General features: G+C 33.6%; 1 protein-coding gene across 7 annotated transcripts in view; it reads left to right on the top strand.

Moving 5' to 3' along the window:
* The window catches only part of PDS5B (PDS5 cohesin associated factor B), a 187,838-nt gene that overhangs the window by 126,340 nt on the left and 38,137 nt on the right, over nucleotides 1–23,361 (top strand). For all 7 annotated transcript variants that reach the window (XM_079137255.1, XM_079137249.1, XM_079137253.1 and 4 more), the window contains 2 exons: nucleotides 9,412–9,535; nucleotides 12,421–12,579. In XM_079137255.1, coding sequence (XP_078993381.1) covers nucleotides 9,412–9,535; nucleotides 12,421–12,579 — 283 coding nt within the window. The remainder of the gene's footprint in view (nucleotides 1–9,411; nucleotides 9,536–12,420; nucleotides 12,580–23,361) is intronic.

The following is a 23,361-nucleotide window of genomic DNA, read 5'->3' as shown; positions in this document are numbered from 1 at the left end:
GAGAAATCAAGAAAAAACAGGTCATGGATGGCAAAAAGTAATGAGATTGACTTCTTTTCAACCACATAGTATTTGTAAAATCAGTAATTTAACACCTGGAGAGTTTAGAAGAAAACAGTAATATAACAGAAGAATTCCCTAGCCATCCTAAGTTGTGTTTAAGTAAGGGTAAATGAAAAGCATCTTGACGTATAGAGGACTCTGAAAATGTATTACCCCTTTTTTTGTTATGAGATCACTTCTATCCACTTACATGCCTTTCCCCTTTTAATTCAATTTTGCATGTGCCATTAAATTTGGCTTTTGTTTTCTTCTTTTTTACATATATCTTACACAAATACTCTTGAATATTTAACTTTCAACATGGCTATGAACATACATTTGAAAACCTGTATTATCTTTTTCTTTTTTTAAAGGATGATATGAAGAAGTAAGATTGGCTCAAGAGGGGGGAAAAACCCTAATAGACTGTAATTATAAAAGAAATAGAGAAAATAATTCTGTAATGAAAGCATCAGGAAAAGTTGTTAAGAGAGGGAGAGAGAGATTTTATTTCAAATCTGTGAGAAATCAGGAATTCTGATTCTTTTTAATTGTTCAGAGTATGGGATTAAAAAAGAAAAGCACTCATTCTTTAAAGCCTGGATAACTAACATGGGTGCTAAAACCTCATGAAGTAAATTTTCATAAAAGAAAACTAAGACAAAGCTTACTAATGTGATTTCTGTATAAGTGGAATGTTAGCAAAAAGAGTTTTACTATAGTAAAATAAGAATATATGTGACCATATGTGATTAATGCTCGGAATTCCAAGTGGATTGGTATTTAGCTTCATATTCATGTTTATAATTTATTGTATAAGTAGGGAAAAGGGGATACCATAAATAATTTTAATAGATGCTAAAAGTGCTTCTGATTTAAAAACAAAAATCAGGCTACTACTAACTGAATTTAATCTTATAGGATTATAACATAATCTTAAATCTTATAGGATTTATAACATAATGAATATACCTCAGTATAAATAATATTGGTCAGGAAAAGTTAGGTTACCCAGTAAATAACTGTCAAGCTGTTTTTACAATAAAAATGAATCTAGTCTGTTTTCCTTGATTTTACATATATTCAGATGAATCACAGCTAAATTCTTAATTTATCTAAGATTTTCAAATACATAAAATAAGTACTAAAAGTATGTTTCTGTAGGTTTTTTTCTGTAGTATATGTTTTTATAGGTTTTTTGTTTGTGGGGGAGGGGACACTAAGGTGAAGTCATAAAATTAAGGCTTAATTTCTCCAGTTTATAAAAACTCTTAATGAAGGAGTGACAAACACAAGTCTCACAGTGGAATATTAGCACATGGAAGAACAGAAGATCTTTTTAGCCTTCCAATTCATGAAAATACAAACAAAAACAATTGTATGATAATCCAGCTTTAGCTAGCATTCTGGTGATGTTCTCCTTACTAGAATAGGAATATATATTGATGTAGCCATTCTGGGTTGGTAATGTGGGTAATGCATTCAGGCTTAAAACGTGGGTAGTCTTACTTCTGCAATTTCACTTTTAGGAACTTATCCTGGAGATAATTGGGAAAGATGCCCATTATGTGGGCCAGAATCCTATCAGACAAACAGAAACTATACTAGGTATTTTAAACAAAAACAAATTAATCCAAGTGTGTGGAGGGTAAAAGATCAAAAAATTGTATTGGTAACCCAGAGCTAAGAATGGCTCGAGGTAGCTACTACATAGGGCTGGGAAGAACTAGAGGATCTGTGTCAGTATTGCTCACCTGCCTGCAAGGTGTGATGAGCCGGTGTGTTGCTGGGAGCAGTGAAACTGCTACTCAGAATGTCTAAAGAAGCTTTAGTGTCTCTTTGGAGGACACTAACAAGAAGCCAGCTCTCAGGGTAGTCTGGGATATGTGGATTTAGAGCTCCACAGTCTCAGAGCAGGTTATAAGAAGATAGATTTAAGGTTCAGAGATAGTGTGTGAATATCTAGCTCAGGAGTGTTCATGGTATTGTTGAGTTTAAATATAAATACTCATTAGTATAAGACTGGTTATATTAGTTATATTAGTTGTGGTATAGTCATACACTAAAGAGCTATTTGGCTGTTAATATCTGACATGGGAAGGTAAATGTTAAGCAAAATTTTATATAGAAAGGGCTATGCAACATTGTTAGGTGAAAAATGTATCTGAATTTTTCATTTTACGTTCTCATTTAATGTGTATGTATAATAAATATGTCACGTTCAAAAAGACGTTGAGTATTATTTCAGGATATTGGAATTTTCAGGGATTTTTATTCATGCTTTTAATGTATTTTTCAGTTTTTTGGGGGCATTTTCTACATGTGTATGATTATCAACAGGAAAAAATTATGAATTTGAGGAAAGAAAATTAATAGGAATAAAGAATTTCTTCTAATAAGAAAAGGAAAGAAGGAGATAGCTGCTTTATTTACTTTTTATTTATTTCTAAAGTCTGCTTAGTACTTAAGAATTCATGAAATTGTTTTTCTTCCTTATGTTCATTGTTTTGTTTTCTGTAAAATGAGTGTGCAAAACATTGTACCCACTTGAAGTTTCACGTAATCATCTTTTTAAAAAAATCCCAAATAAAGTTGCTTATTAGTTGTGTGATCTATGGCTTTTTTTTTCTTTATTGCTGAGAAAAGATATGGATGCTTGTTTGGTTTTGTCAAATTTGACTCATCGTAGGTCTATCAGGGGAGTTGAGTTAACCAAAGTAACCCCAGAATAATTATTTTTTATGTCTCAAAGAAACCAAAAAAAAAAAAACCCAAAAAAGGTGAGCATTTTATAAAAACTTAATTTTTCTCAGATTTAAATTTTTTAAATAAATATATAGTAGAGATAAATTCCCACATATCCACCAACCAGCTTTAACAATAAATTAATTAAAATCAATTTTATTTTATCTGGGCCTTCATCCACTTACTCTATTCTCCTTGTATTTGGAAGTTAAATGCAGACATGTCATTTCATCTATACATGCTTATCACAAAATTAATGCTAATTAATGTTGATAATGCCAATTGATTTTTTCCAAAAATGTAGTAATTTTTTGAAGTTTATTTGATTCAGAATATAAGCATGATCTATACATTATCTGTGCCTTTCAGTTCTCTTGTCTCCTACAGGCTCCCTCTCCAGCTTTCCCTCCTTGCAGTGTGTTTGATGAAGAAACTAGAGTATCCTGTGTACTGAGATTTCGCTAGTTGTATCCCTTAGGCATAAAATAATAGGTCTCTTTATTTCTTTAAGGGATGGTTGAATCCAGAGACCTGATTGAATTCTGGTTCCTTTGATTGAATTATGGAACCTTTTTGTTACAGGATTATTTTATAAAATTAACATGATTTCCTATTATAGTATCTGACTGTCCCTCTTTTTATGTTTGTTATCTGTTGATACTTGATAATATTCTTACTGTCTTTCCTTCTTTGCTTGTTAGTTGAATACTTTTATACAAAGGAACTCTTATCTATGTTTTGATTTTAGTGTTGTATTTGTTTAGGAAAGGCAGGGTAAATGATTTATTCTTTTAGTTATTTAATAGTGTTCAAAATAAAGAATATGTTTACTAATGTTCTCCAAAGATGACCAGAAATGTTGGTTTTTAAAAACTGTATCATTCTAAACTCATGAATTTATAGATACTTGTGTTTCAGTCAGTTCCAATGATCACATTGATCGATGCCCAAATTGTCGTAGCCATAACCCTGGGAGTCTGTTCAAGTTGGCCCTGGATCCTTTTGAACAATCCAGTAGTCTTTGTAATTTCCTTACTATCTCTAGTAATTTCTTTACTATTTGGTATGACAGGATGTTCCAGGCCCATCTAGTACATGCCTAACCCGGACCTGTAATTGACCTTTTTTCTAAGGAGACCAGGTTCCTTTTCATGGGAATAGCATTAAGAAATCAGAATGTGAGTCCTATAGGCACTAATTGCTAATATGTGTGACATGGTTCCAGGAAAATTCATAAGACATAGTTTACGAAAAGTGTTCTGAAAGGTAAAATGCATTGTGTGTGTATAATGATTCTTCTATTTCATATTTTAACACTGTAGGGATTTTACTGACCCTCTTCAATTTTATGTTTTTCTCTTTCCTGTGTGAAAGTGGCATAGGATAAAACTGTTACATACTAACTCTTGCTTTATCTCATATTCTATTTATACCAGTCTCAGCATAGCAATAGTACCACCAATTTGATACCTAGAAAACATTTGTTTACTTGTTTAGGTGGTTCTTTTTGTATGTGGGGTATATCACATTAGAGATCTGCATTCAAATTTCTGTGTTTTAAAGTTACTTGCAATAATACTTTTTTTGGGTAGTTATGCCACTACATGGGTATTTACTTTGATTCATTTATGTAATTTATTTTTTGGTGCCAAGGATTTAACCCAGGCCAAGATAAATCCCCAGCCCTTTTTTAATTTTTCATTTTGAGACAGTGTCTTGCTAAGTTGCTGAGGCTGGTTTGAACTTGTAATCCTCCTGCTTTAGCCACTGGAGTCCCTGGGATTACAGGCACACACCACTGAACCTTATTTTATTTTTTAAGATGTTGGGCTAGGGATATAGCTCAGTTGGTAGAGTGCTTGCCTAGCAAGCACAAGGCCCTGGGTTCAATCCCCAACACCACCAAAAAAAAGAAAAAAAAAATTAAAATTTAACTTCAGTTTTATAATATGTGAAATATTATCTTTATAAAAACATCTAAAGAAGCAAGATATAATCTATGAAGTCTGTCTACTATCGCATAATTCTCCATTCTAGTTCTTTCTTTCCTGTAGATGAAAATATATATTCACATACCCCTGTTGATTAATAAATTATAACATACACACACTTCTACCTTTCTTTTCTTTATCTACATATACTGGAGGTGGTTCCATATTTAAATATAGAGAGATCCTCATTTGTTTTGTGGATATATCTTTGTTTATTTTAACCAGTTCCTTATTTGTGGACATTTGGGTTGTTTCCAGTATTATAAATAATTCCACAATGTGCCTTTTGCATGCATCTTTTGTGGTTTTTGACAGTTATCTTTGAGTGGTTGCTAAAAATAAGAGTTAAATGTGTATGTAATTATGCTAGATATTACTACATTCCCATCCTTTCCCACTCGTTTTCACTAGCACTGTGCCTGATTCTCCACAGACTGTTGTTATGAAACGTATCTCCTTTTAACTTTGGTCATCATCTTGTTCTGCTAATTTTCTTTGAGAATAGGAGAGCCATTGCTACTTTCTTTTATATTAGTGTTCATATGGCATATTATTTTCAATTTTTTAAAAATTCTTAATTCTTCTTGGGTCTTAGTATTTAAAGTGGATTTTTAAAAATATCCTAATTAGGTATTTTTGTTGTCATTACTTATGATTCTAACTTGGTTGCTTTCAGTCCAGTTTGACAATGGTCTTTCAGTTAAACTATTCAGACCATCTGCATTTAATATAATTACTGATATCATCAGGTTTAAGTCTACCATCTTGATGTTTTTGTCTTTTCCGCATTACTTTGCCCCCCCCCCCTTTTTTTTTTTTTTTTTTTTTTTTTTGCTTTTCTTGGAACTGTTTATTTTATTATCTCCACCATTGGCTCATCTGCATTCAAATACAATTATGCTACTCAATGAATGTTATAAAAACTTTTTATCAGTGTACTTCCCTCCCCTTCCTCTCAAGACTTTTATGCTTTTGCTGTTTTATACAGTAGGCACTTTGTGTCTATGGGTTCTTCATCTGTATATTCAAGTGACTATAGATAAAAAAAATTTGGGACAAAAAATTGCACTTGTACCAAATGTGCACTTTTTCTTGTCATTGTTTCTCTAAATAATTCAGCATAACAGTTATTTACATTGCATTTGCAGTGTATTATTTTAAGTATTCTAGAGATTATTTAAAGATGTACACAGGTTATATGCAAACATTATACCATTCTATGTGAGCATCCATAGATTTTGGTATACTTGGGAAGTCCTGGGATCAATCCTTTGCAGATACCAAGTAATGACTATATTTTACTTTGATGTATTATAAACTCTTCAATATATTTTTTCTCTGGACAGTTTAGTGTTTTCATTTAATAATGAAAAAAAATTTTACACATTTAATTTACCATTTTTGTCATTCATGTTTTAAATGCCTTTCCATTGTTTTATCTGATATCATTTTTCTTCTTAAAGAACTATTTAATATTTCTTTTAGTGTAGTTCTGCTTATGGTGAATATTCTCTCTCTCTCTCTTTCTCTCTTTCTGAAAAAGTCTGTCTTTATAGTCTTGAAAGATGCTTTTGCTAGGAATAAAATTTTAGATTGACAGTTCTTTTCATTTAGTACCTAAAAGATGCCACTTCATTAGCTTCTGGATTGTATAGTTGCTATTGAAAAGTGTTCTTCCACTTCTTGTTCCATCTGTATCTGATGTCTCTCACTTACACTGACTGTTTTTAAGATACTCTGTTTATCACTGATTTATCAAATGGATACTGATAAGCCATGGAATGCTTTAGGTTTTTTTTTTTGCCTGAAGTTTATTGATATTCTTGAATCTGTAGATTTATTTCCATCAGATTTTGAAAAATTTCTGGCTGTTATTTCTTCAAATATTTTCTTTATTTTTCCCCTCTTTGTTTTCTGTGTCTCCAGTTATATATATTTTTGATTTTTTAATGTCATTTTATAGGTTGCAAATGCTCTGTTCTTACTTTTTTCTGTATTTATTTATTTATTGCACTGGGGATTGAATCTAGGAGTTGCTGATAAGTCACTGAAATACATCTCTAGCCCCCACTACCCTGCCACCTTAAAAATCCTTTCAGTTTTGAGACAAGGTCTTGCTAAGGTGCTTAGCGCCTCACTAATTTGCTGAGGAAGTCTTTGTGTTTGTGATCCTCCTGCCTTGACCTCCTGAGTTGCTGGGATTACAGGCGTGTGCTGCCATACCTGGCCTTACTTAATTTTGATTGTTTCTGTTGCTGTATCCTCAATTCACATCTTTTCTTCTGCAGGGTATAAAATTTTTTTATCCCATGCATGTATTTTTTACTTAAAATATTGTATTTTTTATATTTACTAATTCTATTTAGGTCTCATATATTTTATTTCTATCCCTATGTTCAGATTCTTCTTCTTTGAGCATATGTAGTATATTTCTTTGAACATATTTATAAGTGATGTTTTTATGTATTTGTAATACCATACCTGACCCATTTCTGAGTTTGTTTTTGTTGATTAATTTTTATCATAATTAATTTATGTTAGTGTTCTTTCTGCTGTTGGTGGTAGAAATTAGTTACCAGCTCTGTGTTGAGGAAATATTCTTTTTTTGGATTACTTTTTACAAATTATAATTATTAACATGTTATATATAAATTAATGGAATTCTTTGTGATATTTCCATGCATATATATACCATGCTTTGATCATGTTCACCCACCCTTCTAATGTGTACCTTTGTTCCCACTCCTCTTTCCAGGGGCTGATAGTCCTTCAGCTTTCAGGTCTCTTTTGGGTTGGGAATGGGGATTTTCTGTCCTACTACATTCCAGCATCCTTTTGTAGTCTTGAGTAATTTTTTTTCTCATATATATCACGAATCATTTTCCAGCCCAAAACCTGGATCCCTGCAACTCACACTGTCCTCTTTTGTAGCTTCTTGCTCTTTGAATAGCTTACTCTTGAAATCAGAGCTACCTTCGTCTTTCTAAATTTCAGATAGAAGACTGAGTTTCAATTCAAACTTTATTTGGGTTACTCCTTTTTAAAAAATTATTATTGTTATTCTTATTTTGGAATAGGCAGTTGAACTGAGGGACACTTTTACCATTGTGCTGTATCCTCAGCCCTTTTTGTTTTTCATTTTAAGACTGGTTCCGCTGGGTTGTAGAGAATGGCCTCAACTTGCCATCCTCCTGCCTCAGCCTCCTGAATAGCTGGGATTATATGTGTGTGCCACTAAACCTGGCTTTGGTTACTTCTTGTACTGTGACTTGGGAACTGTCTCTGTGGAGTAAGCTGGGGAAGATATAGTATTTTTTGCCATCTTATAAGGATCTGCTGCCTATTGTCTAGTGCCTGAAACCTGTAACATATGTAGTTTGTTTTCTGGCTAAGTCAAGAGAACAAATCCAGTCTCATTTACACCATCTGCAGCAGATGTTCTTTTGTTGCAGATTCAATTTGCTTGTTTGTTTTTAACAAGTGAAGGTAAACATTTTTTTCGTGAATTTCAAGATGATATTGTCTTTTTAAGAGCATTTTACCTTTTCATGTCCAGCCCATTTTTCTATGGTATTATTGGTTTTTTCTATTTTTGGAGGGCTTTTTAATGTTAGGGATAGTTACTCTTTTTCCACATAATATGAAATGTTAATGTCCCCCTTCATTTTTTTTGTTTCCCTTTTTATTGTACTTTGTATTGGTACCTTGTGACACTCTACTCTTACTGTGTTAATTATTGTATCTCTAAATTCTTCTTATTGGGTTGATATTCAGTAATGAGAAGGATTTCTTTTACCTTGTGATGTTTGAATAATAGTGAGCTAAGAGCACCTTTATTCAGTCTTCATTTTAAGGTTTTGTGTGCTAGAATGATAAGATGCTTGAGTGTTCTTCCAGGTAGCTACATGACTTCACTCCTTATCTCCCTTAGAATTCTGCTCAAGCATTACTTTATATGAAAGGGCTCCTGTTTAAAATTTTCTCTTAAACTCCCCTCTTCACTCCTATCTTTCTCCTCCTTTTCTTTTTATTCCTCTATAGTAGTCATCACAAGTTAATGTAACACATATTTTACTAATTTATGTTATCATTTGTCTTGTTCCTAAAACGCTGGTAGCATGAAGGCAAGGATTTGGGCCCTTTAATATAGTGCTTAACTCATAATACTGCTTAATGAGTATTGGTTAATCAGATTTCCCTTTGTGTAGGTTGTTCTGGCACAACCTACACAAAGCAAAAGATGAATTGGAAGAGGCAGACTTGAGAAAGAAGAACACTTTAGCTCCTTTCACAGTGGTCTAGTTATAAGATGGCAGAAACTTTGCCAGAATGATAGCAGTGAGAATAAAGGAGAAAGACCTAATGGGAATGCCATTAAAAAGGAGTGGATTATTAGCCTTATTTGTACTTGTAATTATTGAATAAAAATTAAAAAATTAAATACTTGTATTTGGATTATATTGTTAATATAGACATTTATAAGGCAAAATTATAGACCATTGAAAGTGAGTCTGAGTAGATCTCAGTGATAGGCTTTGGTCTCACAAAGTTTAAAAGTACAAATATTAAAGTATCTGACATAAATCATACTAGTTTTTCTGGTTTATTGTTTTTCTTCAATTTTTATTTTTAGAGCCTTGCTTCCTGTTTTACATCACAAATCTAAAAAAGGACCCCCTCGTCAAGCCAAATATGCCATTCACTGTATCCATGCGATATTTTCTAGTAAAGAGACCCAGTTTGCACAGATATTTGAGGTAATGAGAAATTTTTTTCATTTCACACATCATTGCTAAAAAGGAATTTTTTTTTTTGCAGAATGTTTGTATTATTTTGTATTTTCAGAATTTAAATCAGTAAAAGTCAACATTGATAAGTGATTAATATATGAAAGTATCTGATTATTTCGATGTTTAACCCTAATTCAAATTCAGAAATCAAATACCATGTAAAACTTTTTGACATTGCTTCATATATTTGTATTTGGAGACTTATTGAAAGGTAATTACATATTGGTAGTAGATAATATGATTATTCTGTCATTTTACAGGTTTAAAATTTTGAATTCTGTTTTTAGGTACTGAGGGTATAGGGTTTGGAAATCAATGTTAATTGGTAATATAAAGTAAGTAAGTTTATACTTTTATGACTGATCTAAATGTGCCAGATGTAAAGTGTGCCTTTTCAATATATATTTCATATTATTTTCTATACACTTTAAATAAATTTTACCTAAACATTTATTATAATGTTTTTATAACTAAGGACTATCTCTGCAACTTGTTATTACAAATAAAAGTCATAAAAATCTAAAATCCTAACATAATTTTAGTTTAAGAACTTTGAATGAAGTCAAAACAATTTAGAAAACATGCCAATGCTATCTTCCAAAAATACTTTGACTTGTTATATCTTATTTAGTAGTTTCTATGTTAATTTTGTCATATTTTCATTAAACCATAAGAAAAGTGCTCTCTTATCTTCCAAGTAACTTTTTTTTAAATGAGCCTTGAACAACTTCATTTTTTTTAAGACATATATGATACCTTTATTTTATTTATTTTTATATGGTGCTGAGGATGGAACCCAGTGCCTCACATGTGCCAGGCAAAGGGCTCTCCCACTGAGCTACAACCCTAGCCCCTCCAAATAACTTTTTTTGCTATAGATTGCAAATAATTTAATTCTTGTAATTCTTGCATTTGGTAGTCTTTTTGTTATACAAGAGTGGCTTTAATAAATTCATATTGACCTATGAGAAACTTGTTTTCTTTTCCTTTCTTTGTTTTTATTTTCCCCTCTTTTTTTTTTTTTTTTTTACTAGTTCTTGAACCAGGGGACACTTAACCACTGAACCACACCTCCACCCTTTTTATTGTTATTTTTTAAACTTTTGAGACAGGGTCTTGCTAAGTTGCTTAGGGTCTCCCTAAGTTGCTGAGGCTGGCCTGGAACTTGAGTTCATACTGCCTCAGCCTCCTGAGTCACTGGAATTAACAGTGTGTGCCACCACACCTGGCTGTTCTTCTTGATTCATCTTTTTGTTTCAGTGACAACAATGAGAATAATACTGATGTAAGTTGTACTTTTTTTTTTTTTAGGGTACTTTTATTTTCTTTGATGTTTTATCTGTTATTTAATTTCATCTTTACTAGGACCCCAACTGTATTATTCTTACTGTAAGGTTCAAGTTTTGGAGAAAAAGTTTCCTAGATATCTCTGATCCTTTTGAGGTTGCTCTTGTTCCAGGATCTGGCTGTTCATTTTACTTTTCCAGAAATGATTTAGTTAACACTGTAATACAAACTCTTTATAGTAGACTAATTGAAAAAGTTATTTGTGCTATCATGTTTTTCTTGAGAATATGAATAACAAGCTGGCACTTAGCTAGGTGTGCTTTTTAAGTACTGAGGGAGGTCATCAGGGGTGGCATGAAGTAAACTCATTAAAATACATTTTGGACTGAATGAAGCCTCATGTTGCTCTAATGTGTGGCAAGAGAAAAGTTCTGTATTTCTTTTCAAGCCTGGAATTATTGGTGTTCAGTGTCAGGTAATAGGGCACCAAAGCTTCAGTAAAATGCAACATTAAAATTTCTGATAGATAATTTATTCACTTGATTTCCCATTAAAAGTTGCAAAAAGAATATACAGTGAAAAGTTCACTGCCCTTCTGTTCCTAGCCACTTATTTAGTTATTTTCCCAGAGGCAGCCATTGTTATCTGTTACTAATGTGCTTTTCTGGAGATACTTTGTTCATATGCAAGAAGGAATATAAAAGCACATACACACAAAAAATATAGTTTGGTCCCCGATTATTCCCCTTATTCCAGTGATAGCATATTTTAGTCACTCTTCTGATTTTCCTAGTTTTAAAATTTAACTGTACATTTTGAATATCATTCTGTATGAGTAAGTGAAGGTTTTCTTCATTCATCATAACAAAATGCATATTAATGGTTGAATTTCCTTTGAGAACAACAAAAATAATTTTTTAATAAAGACACCCCAAATTCAATTGATTACACATAGTAAAAGCTTATTTCTTGCTACTGAAAAGTCCTGTTGAATGTTTGGCCTGTTAATCAGTAGCTTATGAACAGATAGACTCTTTCTGAATAGTGCTTTCCCTTAAGTCCCATTGAATACTTGGCATTAAATTAACCGCTGAGTACAGATAGATCCTGTAGAAATGACATGCTTCTTAGGGCAGGTGTGGCCTACCTCTTTCACTCCTATTCCCTTGACCAGAATTCAGTCATACATCCTCACCTAAACTGCGGAGGAAGCTGCAGATGCAGTAATCTTTTTGCCCAGGAAATAGAAGCACACGAATAGAAATATTTGTGAGCCCTGGCAGTCTCTAACATATTCATATAAATGACCATAAAATACATGCTACATAATAGGGTTTTACATGCTGTTTTTTCACCTACTTCTAAACTGTGACTTGGACAAAACTGAAAATGTTTAAACTTAATGTGTTCTATACATAGATAACCCTATACAAATCGTAAACATAAGCTACTTTTACAGGTATATATGATGAAACTTACATAGTTTTTGAAATTCGAAGATGAAATATGTGAATACTTTATTATATAGATGGAGTTGAATATATTTTCCTCCCCTTCATTTTCAGCCTCTGCATAAGAGCCTAGACCCAAGCAACCTGGAACATCTTATAACACCATTGGTTACTATTGGTCATATTGCTCTTCTTGCACCTGATCAGTTTGCTGCTCCTTTGAAGTCTTTGGTAGCTACTTTCATTGTGAAAGATCTTCTCATGAATGATCGGGTAATTTATATTTTTTAGATTTGTGTTCTTCATAATGTTATCTTCTAAAATTTTGTGCAACAGAGTAGTAAACTGATGGTAATGACACTTCCATTTGACTGCCTTTATTTTAGGTCTTGCAGTTTTAAAAATATCCTCTATCTCCCATTATAAGTAAAATAACATTGAAGCAGCTCTTTAGTTGAGCATAGGTGTATGACCTGAAATACATCCCTTGATAAATATAAAATATCACCTGATCCTATTTATTTCAACTTTATATGAGGTCATTTTTCATAAGGACATCTATTTTTAAAATGTACAATTTGACAGAATAGTTCACAGTTTGGTTGTCATTATTGTGGTTGTTTCTTTTCTTACATAAAGAAAGAATTAACCCTGGTAGATAACTTTGGGAAAGAAAAGAAATAGTGATTTTGTTTGTCTTCAGTTTGTGTTTATTTGGGAAAGAGTGTGTTTGGGTCCGGGAGAATTGACTCGATGCCTTTGTAGTCACGTGGAATTTTATGCGCGCACATGCGTGTGTGTACACACACACACACACACACACACACACACACACATTTAGATGTATATACACATATAGAGCGACTTGTACATAGCTATCAATTTTGTATCATCTATACCCTCATCACTCTAGAGGATTAAAAGAAATAGGAAATGAAGTTTCTCCTCTAAAAATACTTAAAATGTGCACATTTACATAGGCCACATGTGTTATATACATCATTATTCTGATCATTCCCTTAATTCATTTTGTTACTTTTAAATTAATAAATTTAATATTTTGGTTCTTTTCCATAAGAGCTTATGGAAAAATAGTTCGCAGAAGTAGTAACAGTATAGTTGCGTATATTAGATTTCTGATGATTTGTGGCTGTGTAAGTTTAGTGGTCTAAATCCCTGTGACTTGGAGGCCAAGGGCCTGTTTTAATTTCCATAGTCTACCAGTTCCTTTGGCTGTTTCTTGAGCTGTCTTTATCAGTCCTCTCGCCAATAGTAATATATGTGTTGGGGAGCGGTGTTACTTCCATCCTTTAGATTGTGTTTGCTAATCATGTTTTTAAAATTTTCTGTATCCTTACTATTTTTTTTTTGTCTTTTTTGTAGTCCTGGAGAGTAAACCTAGACACTCACACATGTTAGGCATTTTCTCTTCCATTGAGCTATATCTCTAGTCTTTTTAAATTTATTCAGAGACAGGGTCTCACCCAGTTGCCCAGTCTGGCATGGAACTTTTTTGAATCTTCCTGCCTCAGCCTTCTACGTAGTTGGTATTACAGGTGTGTGCCACTATGCCCTGCCTGTTTTATTTTCCTTCATTAAAAAATTTTATTGAGATAAAACATATCAGAAAAGAACATAATTTATAAATGTGCAGCTTTTTAAATGATCACAAAGTTTACTTTGAACAAATAAGTTATCCAGGTAAATAAATATATTACCAACACCCCTAAAACTTCCTTGTTTTCCTTTCTTGTCATTATCTCCTTAAAGATAACCATTATTCTGATTTTTACAATCATTTTTACCTGTTTTTGAATTCTTATAGGTGAAACTGTCAGAATAATTTTCTGTATATTTTTTTCTTGCTGGGGATTGAACCTAGGGCCTCAAACATGCTAGACAAGCCCTCTGAGTTTCATCCCCAACTACAGAGTAAATTCATTATCTGGCTTCCTGCACATAATATTTTATTCTTGAGGTCAATTCATGTTCTTACACATAGTAGTTGGTTTATTTTCATTGCTGTATTGTGTAGTATTGTTTGTATATACCACAATGTACCTGTTCTTTTGCCAAACATTTAGATGGTTTCCAATCTTAAATGCTGAGGTTATTAATATTTGCTTAAGTATATTTTTGTGCCCTGATGTATGCATTTCTTTTGGGGTGTGATTGCTGTGTCACAGGGTATGTATAGTTCAGATTTAATACATTTTTTGAAATTGTTTTTCAGAATGTACCATTTTTTTTTTTACCTGTAATGAATGAAAGTTCTAGTTATACCATTTTCTCTTTTCTATTAGATGTGTCTTATACTGTACCCATTTTATGAGCAAGTAGTGGCATTTTTTCATATATGTATTGACAATTTCTCTTCTAAAATTTTTCATTATTTTTTTCATAGTTTTTATTGGTGCATTATAGTTATACATAATGGTAGGATTCATTGTTATATATTCATGCATGCACATAGTATAACAATATAAGTTGGCCAGTATTTTTCCCCACTATGTCCTCTTTCCGTCTGCTCATACCTTACCCTGGTCCCTTTCCTTTACTCTGCTGGTCTCCCTTTAATTTACATAAAATTTCCCCCCACCTTTCTTTTCCTTTATGTTCTCTATTTCTACATAAGAAAACATACAACCCTTGACTTTCTGAGTTTGGCTTATGTTTTTAACATAATGTTCTCACACTTCATCCTGCAGATGACATATTTTCATTCTTCTTTATGGCTGAATAAAGGATATATATATATATATATATATATTTATATTTATATGGTGTATGTATGTCAGTTTTTTAAAATCCATTCATTCTTTGACAAAGCATGTAGGCCAGTTCTGTAGTTTGACTATTGTAAATTTTGCCGCTATAAACATGGGTTTGCAAGTATTGCTGTGATATGATGACTTTTTAATTCTTTAGGCTAAATACTAAGGAAAGTGGTATAGCTGAGTCATACAGGGATTCCTTTCCTAGTCTTTTGAACAACCTGAACAGTGTAAAATGGTTCCTTTCTCTCTCTTCTCCAGCATTTATTATTGTTTGTATTCTTGATAGCTGCCATTCTGACTGGAGTGAGATGAAATCTTAGTGTAGTTTTGATTTGCATTTTCCTAATTGTTAAAGATGTTGAACATTTTTTCATGTATTTGTTCATCTCTTTTGTTTGTTTTTGGTTTTTGGTACTAGGATTAAACCTAGAGGTGATTTACCATTGTGCCACATCCCTGGTCCTAATTTTTTTTTTTTTGAGACAGGACCTTGCTAAGTTGCTGAGACTGTCTTCAAACTTGCAATCCTCTTGCCTTAGCCTCCTGATTCCCTGGGATTATAGATGTGCACCACTGTGCCCAACTGTTTCTTCTTTTGAGAAGTCTGTTTAGTTCTTTCGCCCATTTATTAATTGGGTTATTATTATTATTTTTTTAATGTTTAACTTTTTGGATTCTTTATATATTTTGGTTATTTATCCTCTGTCAGAAGAATATTTGGTGAAGACTTGCTTCCATTCTGAGATTTTCTTTTCATGCTCTTGATTCTTTTGCTGTGTGCAAGCTTTTTAATTTGATACCATCCAATTTATTAACTCTTGGTGGTATTTCCTGAGCTTTAGGAGTCCTATTGAGGAAATTGTTGCCCACTCCTATATGTTGGAGTGTTGATTCTGTTTTCTTAATAGGAGTTGGACAGTTTCTTTTCTGTTTCCTGGGTCTTTGATCCATTGTGTTTACTTTGGTAGTGGGTGAAAGATATGGATCTAGTCTTTCTATTCTACATATGGATAACCAGTTTCCCCAGCATCTGTTTAAAAAGACTGACTTTTCTGCAGTGTTTTTAGCACCTTCGTCAAGGATCAGATGACTGTACTTGTGTGGGTTTGTCACTGTCCTCTATTCCTATGATCTGCTGATACCATGCAGTTCTTATTACTATAGCTCTGTAGTATAAATTGAAGTCAGGTATTTTGATGTGTCCATATTACTTTTTGGGCTTGAAACTGCTTTGACTATTCTGGGTCTTTTATTCTTCCAAATGACTTTTTTTTTTGGTACTGGGGATTGAACTCGGGGCACTCAACACTGAGCCACATCCCCAGCCCTATTGTGTATGTTATTTAGAGACAGGATCTCACTGAGTTGCTTAGCACCTTGCTTTTGCTGAGGCTGGCTTTGAACTCATGATCTTCCTGTCTCAGCCTACTGAGCTGCTGGAATTACAGGTGTGCATCACCACACCTGGCCTTCCACATGAATTTTAGAACTGTTTATTTTTTTTCCCCTAGTTATATGAAGGATATCATTGATATTTTGATGGGAATTGAGGGTGAATTATTTTATTGATTTTCAACATAAATTCTACCTATCCATGAATGTAGGGGGGCTTTCCGTCTTCTTGTTTCATTTCTTCCTTCATTGTTCTGTGACTTTCATTGTAGAGGTCTTACTCCTCTTTGGTTAGATTTATTCCTAGATATTTTATTTATTATTTTTTTGAGGGTCTTGCAAATGGATTTGTTTTCCTGATTTCTTTCTTAGCAGATTCATTATTGGCATGTAGGAAAGCTATCGTGTTGATTTTTGTGAACTGCTACTTTGCTGAATTTGCTTATTAGCTCTAGCAGTCTGGTAAGACTTTGTAGGATAGTTTACCTGTTAGCTCTCCAATGATGATTAGTATATTTTGACACAGTGCATATTATATCAGAACTTGAGTATCCCACTTTCCTTGTAGGTCTCCAAACAGTGAGTCCTTGTGGATTCTGCAATTTTGTTGTGTACAACACGGTATGTAGGTACACCCTCTGTGATTGCTCTTCTTTACTTAAAGGGTATGAGAGGAGACTAGATTAGAGATGTGCTGTCCACAGTCTTTGTGTTATTTCTCCCTGTTTTCTCTGGTGAAGTGAATTTCTGTTAGTGGGACCCCTGGCTGTTCCTACGTGGAACCTGGGCATTGGTGTGTGATTTTTGTCTGTTCTATTTTTGTACTAAAGTATAATTAAAGTTTGACTGTGGTTAATTTGTACATGGAGCAAGGTGTGCTATTTCCTAGCTGGGTTTCAATTTAGCTCAGCAGTAGAGTCTCTACCCTGTGAACTTGTAGTGTCTTTGTAGATTCCCAGCACCTCTCAGAAGAGGGGAAACAAACAACAGCAATAGCAGCAACATATATACAGCATTAAAGTAAATACCTGGTGCCTGTTGTGGCATCTGCAACACTAATACCATAAATCAGGAATGGTGGGGTCAGCAATTGCCAACAACAGTAAAAAACTGTGAACTAGACCTGGGAGTAAACATCACTTGTCAGGTGTGCCATCCACAGTACTGATAACCTCCACAGCATGAGTGGTGGGAGCAGGTGATCAAATAGTCCTAAAAACTGTTAAAAACAACAGTACATTAAGAAAAAAGAAAGTGTGATAGGAAAGTAGAAGAAAATTTAGAATGTTCAGAATGTGAACGTAAAGTTGGAGAAATGCAGCAAGTGATGGCTTTTAAAACAGGGAAAAAAATTAAAGAAATAAATAGAGAAGGTGGGAACAAGAGAATTTGGGGTTGTGGCTTAGTGGTAGAGTACTTGCCTAGCATGTGTGGCACTAGGTTCCATCCTCAGTACCACATTAAAAAAAAAAAAGTTATTAGAATTTTTTTTTAAAAAAGACAAAACAAAAATACCATTTAAAAATGCTAAAAATGAAGAAAAGAAACATGTATATGTTTATGTATATATAAATACATGTACATACATCACATAACACACTTGTATACATATATATGTACATACATATACATATCACAAGTCAAATCAGCATAGCAAGAACACACACACACACACACACACACACACACACACACACACATATACACACAAGGAAAAAAATTTGTAATGAAAAATGAAAGAATTGTCTACAGTAAGATGGCCAAAACTTCTGATGTGTATGGATGGTTATTGATTATGTCCAACTGTCCTCATTTCCATTTCTTCTTGGACTCTGTACCAGTTAGAAAGAGGAAGAGATGGGGGTTGTAAATCCTGTCTCATTTTGTATTGCTTACTAAGCTGCGAGCTGGAGTGGCCTAACCGCAGAGCTTGTTGAAATAGCTCTTAGCTTCCCTTCTCACAGTACAAGGTTGGCTGGAATGGGAAGTATCATCAATTGGAGTTCTGTCATGACAGAGCAAGTTGATGTACTCCCAGGGTGAAGCTGCTACAGAGTTCTGAGTGAGAAGTTCTTTTGGCTGAGGCTTAGATCTAATTAGGACTTTGGGACTTTGTTGGGTGGTATCTGTTCCAGAGATATTAAATAAAACATCCCTTGGACTGGACAGATGCTGATATTTGCTGGCCTTATGAATTTTGAGTTCTGTTAGGGTGGGGGAGCTAACCCTTCACAGGTCTGGCACATTTCATCCATAAATACTACCTTCTCAGACTCAGTTTAAGGTTCCCAGTGTAATCACGTTTCCCAACCTCCTTCAGCTGGTTATGTGAGCCACTAGACTTTCTGCTAGGTACACCTAAGCCACGTGGTAGTTTATCGCTGGGGACAGTATTTCAGTATTTTTACACTCTCCTAGGCTCCTGTAGCTCCACACTGAAGCATGGCCTCCTCCAGATGGCTCAGCCTCAGCTCTCTGCTTGCCAGTTGTGAAACAGAGCACTTTTTAAACACTAACTCACTGTGCTGCCTCTGGTTCAGCTAATTTCAGACTTCTTTTCTGTTCTATAGGTTTTTCCATGCCAAATCTGTCCCTTTCGTTTCTTTGTCTGTGTTCTTTCTCCCTCTGTGGTGAACCAGTGCTGCTGCTGCTGCCATAATCAGCTTGACTCCAGTGTACTCTATCTTGTCTCTTGTTTCTTGCTTTCTAAGAGTCTGACCATCCAGTATTAAATTTCATTGAATACCTTCTTTCACCCAGCTCTGCTGGGAAACAGTACTCCTAATGCTTGAATCCCAAGCCACAGAGCAACTGCAAATGTAGTCTCTGTATTGACATTTTACATGTCCTCTTTTGTGAGGTGCCTACTCAAGATTTTCCCACATTTTTCTATTAAAAATATGAATCCCTGTCTTACTTGTTAATTTTTTTTATATATCTTTTTGGTATTATGTTTTGCAAATTTTTTCTCCTACTGTGTACCTTGCCCGCCTGCCCTCCCTCCCTCCCTCCCTCCCTCTCTCCCTTCCTTCCTTCCTCCCTCCCTCCCTCCCTCCCTCCCTCCCTCCCTCTCTCTCCCTCTTTCTTTTTCCTTCCTTCCTTCTCCTTCCTTCCTTCCTTCCTTCCTTCCTTCCTTCCTTCCTTCCTTCCTTCCTTCCTTCCTTCCTTCCTTCCTTCCTTCCTTCCTTCCCTCCCTCCCTCCCTCCCTCCCTCCCTCCCTTTTCATTTTCCTTTCCCAGGAATTGAATTCAGGGGCACTCAACCACTGAGCCACATCCCTAGCCCTATTTCATATTTTATTTAAAAACAGGGTCTCACTGAATTGCTTAAGTGCCTCGCTTTTGCTGAGGCTGGCTTTGAACACCCCATCCTCCTGTCTCAGCCTCCCAGCTGCTGGGATTACAGACATGTGCCACCACACCCAGCCCCTTTCACTTTCTTAATGCTGTCTTTTGATGAACAGAATATCTTAGTATTAACAAAGCCAAAATTTGTCAATTTTCTATGATTAGCCCTCAAGTCTTTTCATCTACCCCAAGATTGTGAACATATTCCCTGTGTTATTTTTTAGACTTGCACTGATTCAATTGCCATTAGCCACATATATCTACTTAAATATGTTTAAATTAAATATAGTTATAAATCTAGTTCTTCATTTACACATTTCAGTGTGCAATATCCACATGTGAACAGTTGCTAAAGTGTTGACAGCTTTGTTCTAGTTTTAACTTTTACCGTTTGCTCTGCATTCTACTTGGAATTGACTTTTGTATATGTACAAAGTGTCAGATTCTTTATTATTTCCATTTAATGTAATACCACTTACTGAAAAGAATGAATTCCTCACCGATATTTAAAAATTGGGGTAAAATTCATATAACATAAAATTAACTATTTTAATTTATACCATTCCATGTCAATGGTTTATTCAAAAGTTATACAACCACCATCTTGATCTAGTTCCAAAATATTTTCATTAAGTAATCACTTACCATTCCCCACTTCATCCACCTAAGCTCCTGATAACCATCAGTTTCCTTTCTGTCTCTTTGAAATTATCTATTCTGAATATTTCCTATAAATGGAACCCTACTTTCATGAATTTTTGTGTCTGAATTCTTTGACACACTGTTTTTGAGGCCTCATCCTTTTAGCATGTATCAGTACTTCATTCTATTTTATGACTGATGAAAATTCTATTGTAGACAGTATACTATAGTTTATTGATGAATATTTGAGTAGTTTCCACCTTTTGGATATTATGAGTCAGGAGGATCATTTGTTTGAGTACTTCTTTTCAATTCTTTGTGTATATATTTAGGAGTGGATTTGCTAGATCATATGGTAATTTTGTGTTTACCTTTTTAAGAATCTGCCAAACTGTTTTCCACAGCCAGTATGTATACCTTTCCCATCAGCAATATATGGAAATTCTCCAATTTTCCATATTCTTGCCAACTTACTTTTTGTTTTCTTTTGTTTATTTTAGCCATTCCAGGGGGTGAAGTGGTGTCTCATTATGGTTTTGATTTGTATTTCCTTAATGACCAATGGAGTTGAACATATTTTCATATGCTAATTTGCCATATATATGTCTTCTTTGGAGCAATTACTATTCAAGTTGTTTTAACAGTTTTTAAATTTGGTTGTCATTTTGTTGTCAAAAGTCTAAGAGCTCTTTTTATTTTCTACCTATTAGATCTTTATCAGATAAATGAGTTGTAAATATTTTCTCTGATGTGGTAGGTTATCTTTTCAATTTCTTAATGATATGCTTTCATGCACAAAAGTTTTAATTTTGATGAAATCCAGTTTGTCTTTTTTCTTCTGTCACTTGTACTTTTGAATTTTTCCAAGAATCTATTGTCAGATTCCCCACTGCTAATTACTGCTACTTTTGTTCTAAATCATGTGTCCATAGTTTACCTCAATATTATAACAGATTTTGATATCTAATAAGTCTTCCAAATGTCATTGATGATTCCTCCCTTTTCTTGTCCTTTTTCCTCCTCTTCCTTCATCGCCATTTTCTTTAAGATTATTTTGGCTATTTTTATACCTCTGCATTTCTATGTAAATGTCAGAATTGGCTTGCCCCATCTCCCTATTCCATCTCACCCCCGGACACCCATACACATCCCTGGCTGGAATTTTGATAGGGATTGCCTTGAATTATAAATTTTGAGATAATTTTCATTATTATAATACTACCTTCTATTCCATGAACATGCTATTACAGTCCTGAGCTTTCCATTTCATGAAGATAATATATCTCTTAAGTAGTCCTTAATTTGTCTTGCTAACATATCTTAAAGTTTTTATGTGGGGATTTTGTGTATCTTTTTCTTTTTTGCACATGTTCTAGGCACTTAATATTTTTGATGCTATTGTAAGTAATATAGTTTTAAATCTTTATTTTTAAAGTTTTTTGATATATATAGTTAATTTTTAATATTGACTATGTATCCTGACTCTTGTTAAAGTTATTTAAAAATAATTTTGATTAATTTTTGCATTTTGGGGTTTCTCCTATGTTAATCATGTCATTTATTCATTATGGTAGTTTTATTTTATTTTTCTTCCTTTTTTAAGGCTCCATGTTTCCTTTTCTTCCTGTGCACTAGTGGGCCAGGACCTCCAAAACAATAAAAGTGGTGAGGGAGGACATTTTTATCTTTCCCATCTCAAGGTGGAAATATAGATTAATAGTAACTAGTGGAGCCCTTGAAAATGTCAAAATGGCATATATAGAACATTACAGTAAATCCACTTCTGACTTACATTCTGTCAATTTTATCTTTTTTTTTTTTTTTTTTTTTTTTTTTTTATAGTGCTGTGGGTTGAAACCAGGGCCTTGTGCTTTGAAGACAAGCACTCTACCATCTGAGCTATAGCCCCAGCTCCTCAATTTTATATTTAATTTAATCAAATTGATTACATTACATTGCATGGATAGTGGCTATTCTGTCATCTAATTTTATTTTCAGTTCTCTATTCATTTTTCTTTCTTATTTTTTATTAAGCAATTTTATTTTATTTTTCCTTTTATTGGCCTGTTTTATATTTTGCTATTCTTACTTGAAATTAACAACTTTTGATTTATTAAAGGCCAATGTCATTTATACTGTTTTGAACTTTCTCTGTAGCACAAGAACCTTAGAATACTTTGATTCCTTTATTCTGATGCTTTTTGTGTTCTTGTTCACCTAGGACCATTACTGTAGTTTTGTTTTATATAGTCAGTATTTCTTTAGATTTTCCAACATATTTTCTTGTGCTTTTCATTACTTTCTATGTGATGAATTTCTTTCTAATCACAGAAATACTTTAATATTTTATTTAATATGAGACTTATTTTGTTTGTCCCACATCTTTACTTTCTCTTTATTTTTAAAAGTATGTTTTTCTCTGGTTTAGAATTCTACACTGGTATGTTTTTTACACATTGATTATTTTCCATTATCTTTCATTTTCTTTTCTCTGATAAAGTCTGCTGCTATCCTTGTTCCTCTTAAGGTTTTCTAACTGTTTGCTGTGAATGCCTTTAATGTTCTTATTTTGCTTTAGTTTCCAGCTTTACTGTAGTCCTTTTGGGTGTGCTGTCTACATATTAATCCTGCTTGGGGCTTGTAGCTCTTCTTGAATCTATGGTTTGGTGTATTCCATAAATTCTGAATAATTTTCAGACACTATCTCTTCAAATACTGTTCTTTATCTCTTGCTGTCTTTCTTGGCACTCTAGGCATAGTTTTTTGTTTGTTTTTCCTGTGACCCAGCTATCTGGACATACTTTTTCTGCTAATTTCCTCCTGTTACAGTTTTTGTTTCCTTTTGACCTGTCTTTGAGTTTTTAGGACCTAATTCCTCAGTTTTGTTTAATCTTGTG

Source organism: Sciurus vulgaris (assembly GCF_902686455.1).
Source record: "Sciurus vulgaris genome assembly, chromosome: 4".
Classification (NCBI taxonomy): Eukaryota; Metazoa; Chordata; class Mammalia; order Rodentia; family Sciuridae; genus Sciurus; species Sciurus vulgaris.
This window is presented reverse-complemented; position numbering and strand designations above follow the sequence as displayed.